The sequence below is a fragment of the Mauremys reevesii genome, linkage group 4, assembly GCF_016161935.1.
Source record: "Mauremys reevesii isolate NIE-2019 linkage group 4, ASM1616193v1, whole genome shotgun sequence".
Classification (NCBI taxonomy): domain Eukaryota; kingdom Metazoa; phylum Chordata; order Testudines; family Geoemydidae; genus Mauremys; species Mauremys reevesii.
This window is the reverse complement of record NC_052626.1, coordinates 59,847,125-59,861,093: the sequence shown is the minus strand read 5'-3', so window position 1 is coordinate 59,861,093 and position 13,969 is coordinate 59,847,125. Positions and strand designations below refer to the sequence as shown.

Below are 13,969 nucleotides of genomic sequence, written 5' to 3'. Positions count from 1 at the left end.
GAGGCATGGAAAACAGTTGGGGACCGTGGGATAAGCATGTGAGATGAATCCTAAAATGATTAGCAGTGAAACAGTTAACATTATTGACATTTCAATTGTCATCTGAAGGTTTCAGAATTAATCGCCCATTGAGATGAAAGGGAGAGTTCATACTTAGCCTGAAAAAACAGCCCTGTTATCTGCAGGCTCAGGAACACTTTACTGCATTGGTTACATATGATTCACATTTTCAAGATTTCCTTCAGAACCTGAAGGTCCAGAAACTGTGGGTTTTTTTCTATTTAAATGAAAGCTTAGATAATAGAGCATAGTTTTGTGAGTGACTTCCAGAGCTGTGAGCTATAGGCTGGCTTACAAATACTATAGAAATGTTGTTCTCTCTAGAATTCTATAGGTATCTTCCATAAGGGAATTATGTCCTCTGATATATATCCAGAGACTCTGTGAATGGCTTACTTGGTGTTTTGTGTTTTACCCCTCTTTCCTTTCTAATCCCCAGAGGAACTCTTCCACCAGCTATCTCAGGCCTTAGCAGTACTAACAGATGCAGCAGCAAGGGTAAGGATGACCATCCCTTGGACATGGTGGCAGTGTGTGTTATATAAGTGGAGAAGGAAGTATGCTAAAATAGTGAAAGCTGCCTTCCTTTCTTTCCCATTCCCCACCCTCCACTCCCATTGAGCCTTACATTTTATGGATCTTTTCTGTAAGAGATTTAGATGTTCTAATGTGTATCTCTAGGCTTTGTGAACTCAGATGGGGATAGGCACTGTATAAGAACCTAGAAAGATATTCTTGGTCCCACCTGATACACTGTGGGAATGACTGAGTTAGAGACCTTGGCTGAGACTGCGTTTACCAACATGTGTTTACATGTTCCAAGTTTAAAAAAAAAAAAAGTTAGGGCCTGGTTTGGAGAGAGACTGAGTACTGCAACTCCTCTTGAGCACCAACAATATGCTCTGAAATCAGATCAGGCCTGTAAAAAATAAATAGGCACGTGGACCCCTTAATTTTATGTGACTGATGTCATGTTTAGAAAACAGTAAGTATCTTGCTCAATGTATAAAGAGAAGAATGTCTGACAGAAGTAAGATCATGTTGCTTTTATTCTGAGTAATATCTGCTAATACAAAGTAAAACTTTCAATACATGTGAGATCTCTTGTTCAAAGTTTGTGTCACAGGTAGCATATCTGAAATGGGTGGGGGGAGATAAACTTATAAACAGGAACCCCAATTAATGCAACTGATGTCTGTCCTTTTATTAAGACAACTCCACAGGCTACCAACTGCAGCCCTGTAAATAATCCAGAAATGTAAAGTGAGAATTAAGACAAAAAGTTGACCACAAGCCAATAACTGTGTCCTAGTTAAGATAACCAGAAAAGGCTTATCAAAATACCAGAAGATAAGGTTTTAAAACAATAAATAAATCTCTATGAAAGTCTGGCCAAAATGTTAATCTATTCTCCCTTGAATGGTGGTATTCTTGATTCCAAGAACAACTTATCTTCCATTTTTAAAGTGTGTATGTGGGAGTAACAGTGGGAGGAATTCCACTTAGAAAACCCAAATATTCATGAAGTAAAACACCACCAGCTTTTCCGCCAGTATTTAAAATAAAGATACTTACATACATACCTAACTTTATGCACTGTGAATGGTCCCACTACTCTCAAAGCGTCAAGTTAAGCATGTACATAAATCTGTGCAGGATCAGGGCCTTGCTAGCACACAGCAGTGTTGTGAAGATTGGTGGGCCAGATAGTGTAAAGCAGCATACCTACATTGGCCTCAGTGAAACTCTGCTAGTTTACACCAGATGAGGATCTGGCCCTAAGGTGCTATATAAATGCTGAATTATTATTACAATTAGTATAGAATTCTGCCTTGAAGTAGAAGACTGTGTCTGATCAATTAAAGTCAAGCTACACATTCTGCATATAAAGAGTTTCCTAGAAAATAATTTTTTATTTTAAACGTCACTTTAAGGCAAACCTGATCTCTCTCACCAACAGATTATTATTCTGCACCATTCAGAAAATGACCGTCCTCACCAATAGTATCAGTGCCATAAGTGGCTACTCATGGCTGGCCCATGAATCCAAAACACACTTCCTGCCACTGAAGATGGGTCAAACTTTGTCTTAAAAACACTTTGCAGTAGCTCCTGGACTCCATGCCTCTAGAGCCTTCCATGCTGCATCTTGAGGCTCTCGTGTTGTCATAATTCCAAAATGGTTTGTAACATCTTGTGTTTTTATGAATGCCACCAGCAGTGACTAGAAAACTCTCCACCTCTAGTTTCAATATGTATCGATAACTAATCTCTACTCTGTTCATAACCCCTTATTTTCCCTCTTTATTTTGTATTCGTTCATATTCTGTTGTTTCTTTCATAGGCAGCATATGACAAAGTGAGAAAAGCCAAGAAGCAGGCAGCAGAAAGGACTCAAAAACTTGATGAGAGAAGAAAGAAAGTAAAGCTTGGTATGACAATCAAGATCATTCCCTTTTGCCCCGGGGGAAACATTTGAGGTGCTGTGGTGCTTATTTCTTCCACCTGTGTAATTCTCTGAGTTAAACAGCTATCCATCCATAATGGCTGAACTTTCTTACATCATTCTTTATGAAACAGTGATTGTGTGAAACCCCACATGCTGTTAGCAGAGTCTGATCGTGCTGAGGAAAGCATTACAGCTGGCTCAGCACTCCACCCAAATATAAGGGAGGCAGGAGAGGCCATCAGGCAGAGAACTGAGGGAAGGAACCCTAGGAGCAGCCGGGTCTGGGAAAGGGATCTCTAGTTTCTGGTGTCATCCAGCCTGGCTTTTTAGACAATAATGTCAATAACTGCGGTTTGGGGTTTTTGCAGACCTTGAAGCCCGGGAACGAGAAGCCCAAGCTCATGTGAGCGAAGAGGAAGAGATCCGAATAACCAGGACACTAGAACAAGAGGTAATAAAGATTTGCATGTCATGTTATTTTCAGGCAGGAAAGTGGTTGAAAACCTTTTAACATGTAGCCATGGTGGTGAGCTGAGACCCAACAAATTCCTGTGAACCATAGCAGTTCATCAGCCTTTTGGAATAAATGGTTCCTGTGGAATAATCCCAGCCTCATGGTTCGGTCACTACCAAATTCATGGTCCATTTTGGTCAATTTCACGGCCAGAGGATTTAAAAATTGGTCAGTTTCATGATTTCAGATGTTTACATCTGAAATTTCATGGTCTGCACAGGGTGAGGAGGGGGGTCTCCACCCACAAGAGAGAGTCTATTTAAATCCCTGGGAGACCCCTCCATGGGGTCTTCAGCTGGCGAAAGAAGGAGCCTCTCCACCCCCGCACCCAGAATACTTAAAGAAAACTGGAACAGAGGACAGTAACTACAGGGTGTGTGTGTGATTGCTGGACCCAGGCTAAAAGGAGATTAGCCTGTAAAAGGGAGCATTCTGGAACTGGTGAGGATCCTATCTGTATCTAGTTTGATTAGACATAGATTTGCGCATTTTATTTTATTTTGCTTGGTAAGTTACTTTGTTCTGTCTGTTACTTCCTGGAACCACCTAAATCCTACTTTCTGTATTCAATAAAATCACTTTTTACTTATTAGTTAACTCAGAGTATGTATTAATACCTGGGGGAGCAAACAGCTGTGCATCTCTCTCTATCAGTGTTATAGAGGGCGAACAATTCATGAGTTTACCCTGTATAAGCTTTATACAGGGTAAAACAGATTTATTTGGGTTTAGACCCCATTGGGAGTTGGGCATCTGGGTGCTAAAGACAAGCACACTTCTGTGAGCTGTTTTCAGGTAAACCTGCAGCTTTGGGGCAGGTAATTCAGACTCTGGGTCTTTGTTGAAGTAGACAAGAGTGTCTGACTCAGCAAGACAGGGTGCTGGAGTCCTGAGCTGGCAGGGAAAACAAGGATAGAAGTAGTCTTGGCACATCGGTTGGCAGCTCCCAAGGGGGTTCCTGTGATGCAACCCGTCACAGTTTACATCTGAAATTTCATGGTGGTGTAACCCTGGGGGGTCCTGACCCAAAAGGGAATCGTGGGGGAAGCTGGGCTCTGAAGGCAGCAGCCGCAGAGCTTCCTGCAGCTGGAGGAGGCTCTTGGAGGTGAGCCTGATCTCCCTTTGCTGCTGGGATCGCCCCAGCCAGGAGCTCCTAGCTGCTAGTCCTGGCCAGCTAGGGGGGAACAAGACTTGTTCTTCCCCTGCACGGCCCCTCTAGAGGGGAGATCAGACCCACCTCCGAGTACCTCCCTTGGCTGCAGGAAACTCTGCAGTTGGGCAGCAGTGCTGGAGCTTCCTGCAGCTGGAAGAGGTTCCCAAAGGTGGCGGGTCCGATCTCTCCAGTGCTGCTGGGAGTGTCCCAGCCAGGAGCTCCTAATTGCTAGTCCCAGCCAATGGACTCCAGCTAATTTGCCCCCTACCCCTGGAAAAATGAGCACCCTGAGCCTTGGCAGAAGCTGTAGGGGTGGAAGCTCTGGCAGGAGCACATGGGGGGTGAATGCTATGATCCATGGCAGGACTCACGGTGGGTAGGCTCCCCAAGCTCAGCTCCGTGGCTGCTGTACCCCCCTCACTGGCTGCCTTTGGAGATGGGTCTGATCTCACCACTGAGAGCAGCCATACAGGGGAAGGACAAGTCATGTCCCCAGCGGCGTAGAATCGCTTAGGCCGACAAATTTACAGGGGTGGCAAATTTATAATAGCAGCATTTTTGTAATCGCGGCATAAGTAACGCCGCGATTCTACCAATCATAGCGCATATTGAAACCACTAATGATGGCGTGACGCCATTTAGTAAACATACTCTTGAGAATCCTAAATGTTAATAATATGACCAGAAGAAAGAAATTAAGCGGTTCTCAGTTGTGGATCCATGCGCGGTCCCGCGCTATAAGCAAAATCGCGCTATACAGACGCGCATTCAAGCAAGGGTCCACTGTACTTGTAATTTTATTTATAATAAAACTTGTAAATGTTCAATTATTTTAATGAGATTTAGATTCATTTTAGTTCAAACAAATTTGTTGAAAAACTAAAACAAGTTCATATGGGGCCGCGGGCGGCAGTTATTTCAGGGTCTAGGGACAGCAAAATCATTAATCTGCCACTGCCTGTCCCTCTCCAGCCCAGCCGGGACTAGCAACTAGGAGCTCCGGGCTGGGGCACTCCCAACAGCACAGGAGGGATTGGATTTCACAGGGAAGGGCTTATTTCATGATCCATGCCATGTTTTTCACAGCCGTGAAATTTGTAGAGCCCTACTCATGGTTGTTTTTTGGGGTGGGGAGGGGAGTTCTGTTTAAACTTTCCTCCTTTCTTTCTCTCCCTTTCCACCTTCTACTTAATGGTGAGAGGGTTAAATGGATGCAAGTATGATGGGATTGCTGCTGATTACATACCAATTAGCAGACTTTCTTGGTAGCATAATTGTGATATTTGTTCTCTCCTGCCTCCATTGTAGATAATACGCCTGCGGGAAGAGGGCTCCCGGCAGCTAGAAGAGCAGCAGAAACTCATGCGGGACCAGATCCGACTTGAGAGAGAGCCACGAGTCCAAGGTAAGGGCAGATGAGATTGGAGCCTTCATCCAAGCTACAAGTTTACAGAGTCCCAAATCTTTCTTGAGCTAACTTACATGGGTACCACACTGAACAGGGAGATGGCCAATGTGACAGGTTCCTCCCCGGGGTGCCACCTGGAACTGGGGTACCACTGAGTCCTCTGACCCACCAGCGAGGGCTCCCTCTCACCCTGCGCTGCTGTGACAAGTTGCAAAGCCCTCCAAGCGTGCACTTTCACCAGCATTCACACGGGTAGGGACACACTCAGCTGCAGTTACATGCAGGCTATCTAACCACCAGCCTCCCAGCCTAGGACCTCATTTTGTTTAAGCTGCAGGGCTGCCCAGCAAGCTATCATCTTCCCTCTGCCTTGGAGTCCCTGGCCAGCTGCTCCTGGGAGCCTCCTGCTTGCTGTGCAGAGCCGAGGAGAGGTAGGGAGGGCGCTGATGTCAGGGTGTCCCTCTTCCCCGTACCCCTGTACCCCATCGCCACAGAGCAGATGGGGGGACACGACAGGGCTCAGGATGGAGGGAGCTTGCTAGCGGTTGTTGCTATGTCTGAACAAGCAGGCTTCAGAGTACTGAGTGACGACCTACTTAAAAGGGCAGCATACTTAAAGGGGTCTCTCTCTCTCTCTCTCACACTCACACTCTCACACACACACACACACACAGTCAGTCTCTGAGTGGCACACGCATGTACACATACAAACTGTCTCTCTCTTTCCCGGACACACACTCTCTCTCTCTCTCTGACACACTCACCTCCCAACACATACTTTTGTTGTTGTTGTTGTTACTTGACACTTCTTTCAAAGTGTGTTTTAGTTTTTTGACTGGTCTAGGCATTTCATAATTTTTATTTCTCTCTTACGGTTAAATTTAATTCTTTGAGTAGTGAGTTCTAAAATGTCTAACCTCTCCTGGCTGGAGTAATTATCCCTATGGTAACTTTTTAAAAATACATATTATATCTAGGTTTTTTGTTTCTACTAGTGGTGCACATCCGCACATTACCTCACTATGGTGCTTATAACAAAATTCATTCCACATATGGATGGAAAAAATTAGAGGGAGCACTGCCTAGGACCCCAGAGCAATACCGTCCTGCCCTGGTCAAATCTGGCCATTATGTGGGTTTAGCACCTGGTCCGCCTCTCCCTCAATGTGAAGAGGACCATGCACACTTGTGGTAACCAAGCTGAGATTTTCCCCAGACACCTTAGTCAAATGCACACTGGTTTGGATTAAAACATAAAATAAGTTTAACTACAAAAGGATAGATTTAAAGTGATTATAAGTGATATCAAACAGATCACCTAGTAAATAAACAAAACCACAAACTGAGTTTAACATACTAGATAGGTAGGATATGAATTAGCAAATTCTCACCCTGAGTGATCAACAGGCTGGCAGATTCTTAAGGCACAAGCTGCCTTGACTTTGCAGCTTGGGTTTCCCTTTAGCCTGGGACCATCACTCCTCCCTCCCCACCATTCAATCTTTATTCCTCAGGTATTTCCAGGGTGGTGTAGGGAGAGTGAGGTCCCCCCATGATGTCATTTCCCCCCTTTTATATCTTCTTCCCACTTGCTGGAAAGCTCTTGTGCTGTGACCTGGGTCAAACATTTCCCATTGTGTAGTGCTATCTCTGAGATGTTTCTATTGTACACAGTTCCTGAGGTAATCCTTGCACTTGTTTGCATTGCCTCAATAAACCATTAACATTGTTTGACCTTTTTACTGTTGTACCTGAAAGGCTGCTTGTGAGTGCTTTCAACCTCACAACATGTTTCAGTAACACATGCATAGCCTAACTTCACATACGACGGTAGCACATACAATCCAACGAGATATTACTGTCTAGCAGATCAAGACTTTTAGAATGATATCTCACAAGGCATATTTTGTACAAAACATATCCTAATACATGACAGCGGTGAATATTGGAGTGCCAGGGTGTCACAGTCAGTATGGCTGTACTCCCTCATCTTGGCCTCTTCCTACACACCCATGTCCGTGGCTTGCTGCTGGAGGCAGGCAGTGCTCAGATTCCTGCTGAAATCCTTCCCACAGGAAGGAGGGTGGTGAATCAGTGCACTGGATGATGGAAACAAGATCATTCAAACCTTTCCTGCACTCATCCCGCTCCTTCCCTTTTCTGGGAATATGGATAATCTTCTTCAGAAGCTTAGAGCCTGGACATCCCCAAAGGGATTCTCCACAGTAGAGCTAGAAGGTTATGAATGACAGTCACAGTCAGATGTATTCAGTTTATGCTTGCTGGCCCCACGTTATTTAAATACTGATAGTGAGTAATTCTGGCTTTCCCGAGGGTCACTAATTCTGCCTTTTCTCCCCCATGCTCCACTGAAAGTGACTTGGTATCTATCACTTACAAAGGCTCAACATGTGGAAGTTCTTTCTCTGCACAGACTGGAGCTCTCTTGTGCTTAGTTCCTGGAACTCACATTTCAGGTCTCTCCCCCATGCCTGTGTACACACACGTTTCATGCCAGATTTGTGCAGAGCCAGGAAATCGGTAGATTCTTGAACTGTGTGACACGCAGCTCCTAAACTCCCTTCCCTCCTCCTATGTTTCTATCTGAGAAAAGAAAGTTAACATATTTAAGGTTGTCAGCCACTAAATTCTCCCGGCACCTCAGGTCCTATAGCCAGTTCCCCTCAGACACTTGTAAATGAGCTTCCGCCCAGACTCTTTCACTTGCACTCCCAACCTTCCACGCCACACACATCTCTGCATACAGATTCTTCCCTTGGTTCTTTAATACTCTGTTACCTACTTGGACTCAAAATATATTCCTATTCTTGAGATAATACTGCTCTGCTTCTGAAAAAAAGTGAAGGCATTCCTTGTTTAAAATTGCTCTGTCCTTGCTTTGTATCTCTTCCGCTCTGGCAGAGGCGACAGTGGCTAAATCAATCTCTCTTCTTAATCTCTTAAGGAAGGGCGATCTTGTGGATAAAGAATAGAACTATAAGTCAGGAGATCTGATGTCTCATCTGGGGTCTGCCACTGACTTCCAGTGTGACCATAGACAAGTCATTTAATCTCCCTGTACTTTGTCATTCCCATTTTACCGATGATGAATACCAATGAGGTTGTTGAGGATTAATTTAAGGAATGCTTGTGAAGCTCTATGAGATCCTTGGATAGAAGATGCAATGGAAGGGAAAACTATAATAATCCCTTGTCAGCACAGACTGGCATACAGGATTAATTCTGCCGTCTACACTAGCCTTATTTTGTTTTCCTTGTTTTCTCTGCTGCTAGGAGCAAGAGTGGACAGGTTTCTCACACTACCTTCAGTTTTACTATGGTGTTGTCTCACTTTGATCAGGGCAAGTCTAGACAACAGGGTAGCAAAAATGCTGGCAGCCACCAGCATCTTGTCTATGCTAAGGTGCTGAACCATAGTCAGCAACAGTGGGAAACTTTAGTGGGGAAGAAACCCAGAAGGCAGAATTGCCACTGCCTTGTACATATGCACTAACAAACTGTGGGATGTTACTGTTTATCCTTGGGTTTTCCCCCTTGTGCTTTCACTTTCTCTTCTTTCTCTTCCTAGGCAAACAAGATGGGAATGGAGTAGAAGGCAAAGGAACTCCCAAGCTCAAAGTAAGACATCCCTAAAAATCAGACTCTGTGAGAAGACTGGCTACTAACCTTTTCAGCATTGGTAACTGCTTGGCACTCACTTCCAGAAGCTCATCTCTGTTTGCACCCAGACTCAGAGCACCTCCAGTTTAGGAGAAAGCTGAAACTCCTCTGTCCATCATGCTCAATGCTTCTTTTGAAGCTCTCCACCCCTGCCTTAAAATACCCCTTCCCCTCTTTTTTTCCTCCCCTGGAGTCTGATCGCAAAACCAGTAGCCCTAAGCTTGGAATTCAGATGTGTGCGCCTAAAACACTGGGAACATCTGGTTATTACCTTGATACATTCATTTATTTACTTTAAGGTGCTTTACAATGTTTTTTTCAATCTGCTTAGGACTGTTTATCCCTGTGCCTCTGTATAACTTGTTCTCTTTAGTCTGTCTGCCCATGGTGGTATTAAAATCCCTGTCTTGGCAGTGTTGCAGATCAGACTTGTGTTATTTTGTAGCTGGCAAGAGCCATCTTCAGCACAGCTATGTGAGTTGAAGTGGACAAAACTAACTTGCAGCTTTTTTTTTCTAGCTAAGATGGAAATGCAAGAAGGATGATGAAACAAAAGGGGGATACTCAAAAGAAGTTCTCCTGCAAATCCTGCAGAAGGTCCTGTTCTGAGATGCTCTTTCCTACCACTTGATATCCCCCAACCTTGATGCTGTAAGAAAGGGCAGAGAATTGTGGTGGAGCTACGTATAAACCAAAGTGGCTCTTATTCTTCATTGTTTAGCTTTCTCACTCCCTCATGCCAATTTTAAAGGTGGCCATCATGGATTCATCAACCATGAACTGTCCCATTCCCTACAGTGACTCTTGTTGGAAGAAGAGTAGCTGTGAACTCTTCCCTCAGAACAGAAGCTTGTTTAATAACCCCTATAAAGATTAGGCAGGCTGTGTGCATTATTGTGGACTTTCCCCTTCACTTAAAGCGTTAAATACTAGCTGCTGTTGGGATGGTATGCTGGACTAGATGGACCTCTGATCTGATTTATTATGGCATATATTTTCCCCTGAGTCTTCATGGGAGAGGCAGTTTTGTAAGTAGCTGTTAGTTCTCAGGCAGACAGTGTTCCTATAGTGACTCCTGCTGGGAGCAGTGACAGTAACTATTAGCTACTGCAGAGCTGACACTCCTATATCATTCCTTGGAGTGACTCTTGATGGGAGAGGAGCAGCTGTGATCTCATCCTGCCCCCTTTCCCCTCACAGCTAGAGCTCCTCCACCATTCTGTGCTGGCACTGGATCAGCAGTAGCTTTCTCCCATGGCCAACGTTTCCATGTTTCACTGGGATATATTTTACTTCTTGTCTGGTTCTATATTTGACGTGTCTCTTCTCATTGATTCTGACAGTATGGTGAAGTGCTGAACTTGGTGATCTCAAGTAAGAAGACTGGGAGTGCAGTTGTGGAGTTTGCTACAGTTAAAGCTGCTGTAAGTTTAGCAGAAGACCTCAGGTTTACTTTGTTGGGAAGTCTGGAGGTGGAGGAGGGAACGTTGACTGATGTTGCAGAGGAAGACTGCAAGCGACTGATAATGAATGATACTGGCGATAGTGAGGATGGTGACACTTGTGTATTTACTTGTAATCAAGGCAATGAAGAGAAATGTAACCGGAGTCTGGTCTGTATGGGAACAGAATTCTAGGGCCAGATCCTCAGCTAGCATAAATTGCTATAGCTCCATTAACTTTAACTGAGCTCTGACACGTTAATGCAAGTTGAGGATCTTGCTCCTACTCTTTTACTCCTTATACTGAACCAAGTTATTCATGCTCCTTATACCAAATGCACTGAGAGTGGTAAGTCCTTTCTTTGTTTGATACCAGTGTGGGCTTCATAAAACGGTATTCTTCACCTGCAATGGCTGGAAGTGAATCCTGAAGTTTTGTGCCCTATTTGGCCTGGATTTTGGATTAAGAGTGGGAAATCTTACATGCCAGTTTAAAGAGTGAGCTGGGGGTGGTGGTGGGGTTTGAATGAAGATGATGATGGGAGAATGTTCTCATTGATAGGAGATGGCAGTGAAGAATGAAGTTGGTTTGATAAATAATCCTCTAAAGATCTCCTGGTTAGAAGGCCAGCCACAGAACAATCCCAGCACAAAGTTCCGTGATAGCACTAGCGAGTCTAGAGCTTCTCAGGTAAGGAGAACACAGGCCCTTGGTTATTAAAAATCACTTGACTAGCAACCCAAACTGATACTATGCCTAACACACATGGTAAGATATGTTCCTTCCCAGGAGGGTTTACTGAGGAGGCTTCTCGCTAGACGCCTGCCTTCCTGTTCAGCCTTTGATATTTTGCACTGATCAAGTGGCCTTTTCAGAAGCAGCTCTACCATCAGAAAAAGCAAAATGAGACACAGGCTACTTGGATCATTTAATCCTCCTCTCAATCTTTCTCCTTCAGCTGAGAAACAGAGAAATTCTCTGCTCAGCTCTAAGGCTCTGTAAACTCCTCCCATGGATGTATTCTAATTGATATTAATATACGTTTTCCCTGACGCTGGAGATCCTTTGGTGGATTGCTGGTTAAAGGGTGTGAACTGAAATTCCTTCAACGCTCACTTAAGGGAAAGTTGGGTCAGTCGGGAAATGCTCGGTTTGTGTGCTGGTGAAACTATGAGCAGGAGCAGATGTATATTAAATATGAGGAAGGGAAAGGAGAGCAGCACCTGTTTGATACAGGTAGACAGGGTTCAAAGTAGGCGTGATGCTTTTCTCCACTACACCTTTGGAAGTAGTCTCTTCTCCCCCGACCCCCCATATTATTAATGCAAATCAGTTGCTTATCAGGCACATTGGAGAACTGTCATAATACAGCAAAATGTCTGGTATAAAATGAGACACACAGAAGATCATCGTTAAATCTTAGCTACATCCTGGTTAGTTCACCAAATAATTCCCCAGGCTTGTTGTCACACTCTGATAGCAATATTCCAAACTTGATACAATAGGAAGACTTGACTCTGTCACCAGTTTGCTGCGTGACCTCGATGAGTCGCTTAACCTCTCTGAGTTATTTCTGCCTCTGAAAAATAGGGATTATATCCTCCTCTGTGAAGCACTCTGAGATTTTAAGATGAACAGTGCTATATGAGGGCGAAGTACTCTGCTCTTTCAATTCACAACATAGTCCTTCAACTTCCCGGACCCACCTCCTCACTGAAAGGTCAAAGCCAAACCCTGAAGAGCAGTCGTTGCCAAAAGAGTGATCCTGCCTCACGCTCTGCCTGTGCTCTCGATCCTGTTTCAGTGGGTGTTTAGAAACTAGGTGGTGTGCATATGGAATAGCTGGATATTTTTAGCTGCTTCAAAGGCTGTTTGATGTTCCTACTTTTATTTTCCTGACTCTTCGCTCAGTGGCATGTTCCAAGAGGAATTGCCTGGCCGCCATCCCAGGTTTTGGGGCTGGGTGTTTCCATTCAGTGCACACACCTGAGAAGAGCGGCTCTCCAATCTGACTGCAGGCTCAAGTGGTTATGGTTGCAAACCCTCTCACCCTGGAAGCAGCAGGGAGCAGAGCTAACTGGATCTACACGTGCTGTATAGAGCTGACTTGAGTTCCACAGACACTGGAGAGTCTTTAGGGTGGTTGGGGGATGGACAAATCCGAATTCAGCCTAGTGAACTTCAGTGTCCCTTTTTAAGGGCAGAAGAGGAGCCCATTCAGACCTAGAACCCTGTATTTTTTGCAAATGTGAAATAACATGAAATAAACACACACACCCTCCCCAATAAAATGAAAACCTTACCACGCAGCGGTGGCTCCTGTCCCACAGGGCCAGACCCATCTCCCCACTCCAGGCATTGCAACATGGTGCATGGAGTTGCAGTGCTGCTCTGGTTTGGCCCAGCCACCCCTCCATCATGATGGGGGTGGCCAGATCAAATATGAGTGAGTGGCAGTGTGACCTGGGCCAAACCTGAGCGGCACTGCAACGCCATGCACCAGGTTGCAACACCCAGGACAGGGAGGTGGGCCCAGCCGCATGGGACAGGAACTGCTGCTGCATAGAGTGCAGAAGGTGGGTTATGCAACTCCCCCCACCCCTGGGGCATGACCCAACCTCCCCCCAGGTTATCTGATCACCTCAGGGTCTCTAGAGCCACCCCCTGGGGGCAGGACCTGACACCCCCACCCTTAGGCCTCCAAACCCACCCCGCCAGGGTCAGGACCCAACCTCTCCCCAGGGTCTCTCACCCCTGAGCCTCCAAAGCTGCTCCCCCAGCGGTAGGACCCAATCACTCCCCAGGGTGTCTCATCCTTGGACCTCCAAAGCTGCCCCACAGGGGTAGGACCCAATCTCTCCTCAGGGCCTCTGACTCCCTAGGGTAAGAACTGACCCACTCACCTCCAGGGCCTCCCACGACTCCATGAAATAAAATGAAATTCCCGCCAAATAAAGCAAAATGATAAAAAAACTAAAAAGCATTTCCCTGGGCTCTGTTCATACCTAAGGGGTCACTAATGCAATTGGAACTTGGTGATGGATTTGTGCAGTTTGTGTGTGAGCGCCCTGGCTTGTGTCTGGGTTTGTCTTGGCTCATTTCCATGGTAAAAGATTGTTAGCTTCTGCCTGCTGTGAGTCATTAGTGTGGCTGAGCAGACAGGGAGGGCAGGCCAAAGCAGTCAATGGTATTTCTGCTGGACGGTGGTGGGAGAGTCATTGCTATTGAACAGAGGCCCTCTGATCTGGTGGGGCTGCCAGT

General features: G+C 45.3%; 1 protein-coding gene across 1 annotated transcript in view; it reads left to right on the top strand.

Moving 5' to 3' along the window:
• DNAJC17 (DnaJ heat shock protein family (Hsp40) member C17) overlaps window positions 1-13,969 on the top strand; it is a 28,693-nt gene that overhangs the window by 5,374 nt on the left and 9,350 nt on the right. The window contains exons 3-10 of the mRNA XM_039534113.1: window positions 500-558; window positions 2,405-2,492; window positions 2,878-2,960; window positions 5,485-5,581; window positions 9,174-9,223; window positions 9,785-9,862; window positions 10,609-10,689; window positions 11,270-11,398. Of these exons, the coding sequence (XP_039390047.1) occupies window positions 500-558; window positions 2,405-2,492; window positions 2,878-2,960; window positions 5,485-5,581; window positions 9,174-9,223; window positions 9,785-9,862; window positions 10,609-10,689; window positions 11,270-11,398 (665 nt within the window). The remainder of the gene's footprint in view (window positions 1-499; window positions 559-2,404; window positions 2,493-2,877; window positions 2,961-5,484; window positions 5,582-9,173; window positions 9,224-9,784; window positions 9,863-10,608; window positions 10,690-11,269; window positions 11,399-13,969) is intronic.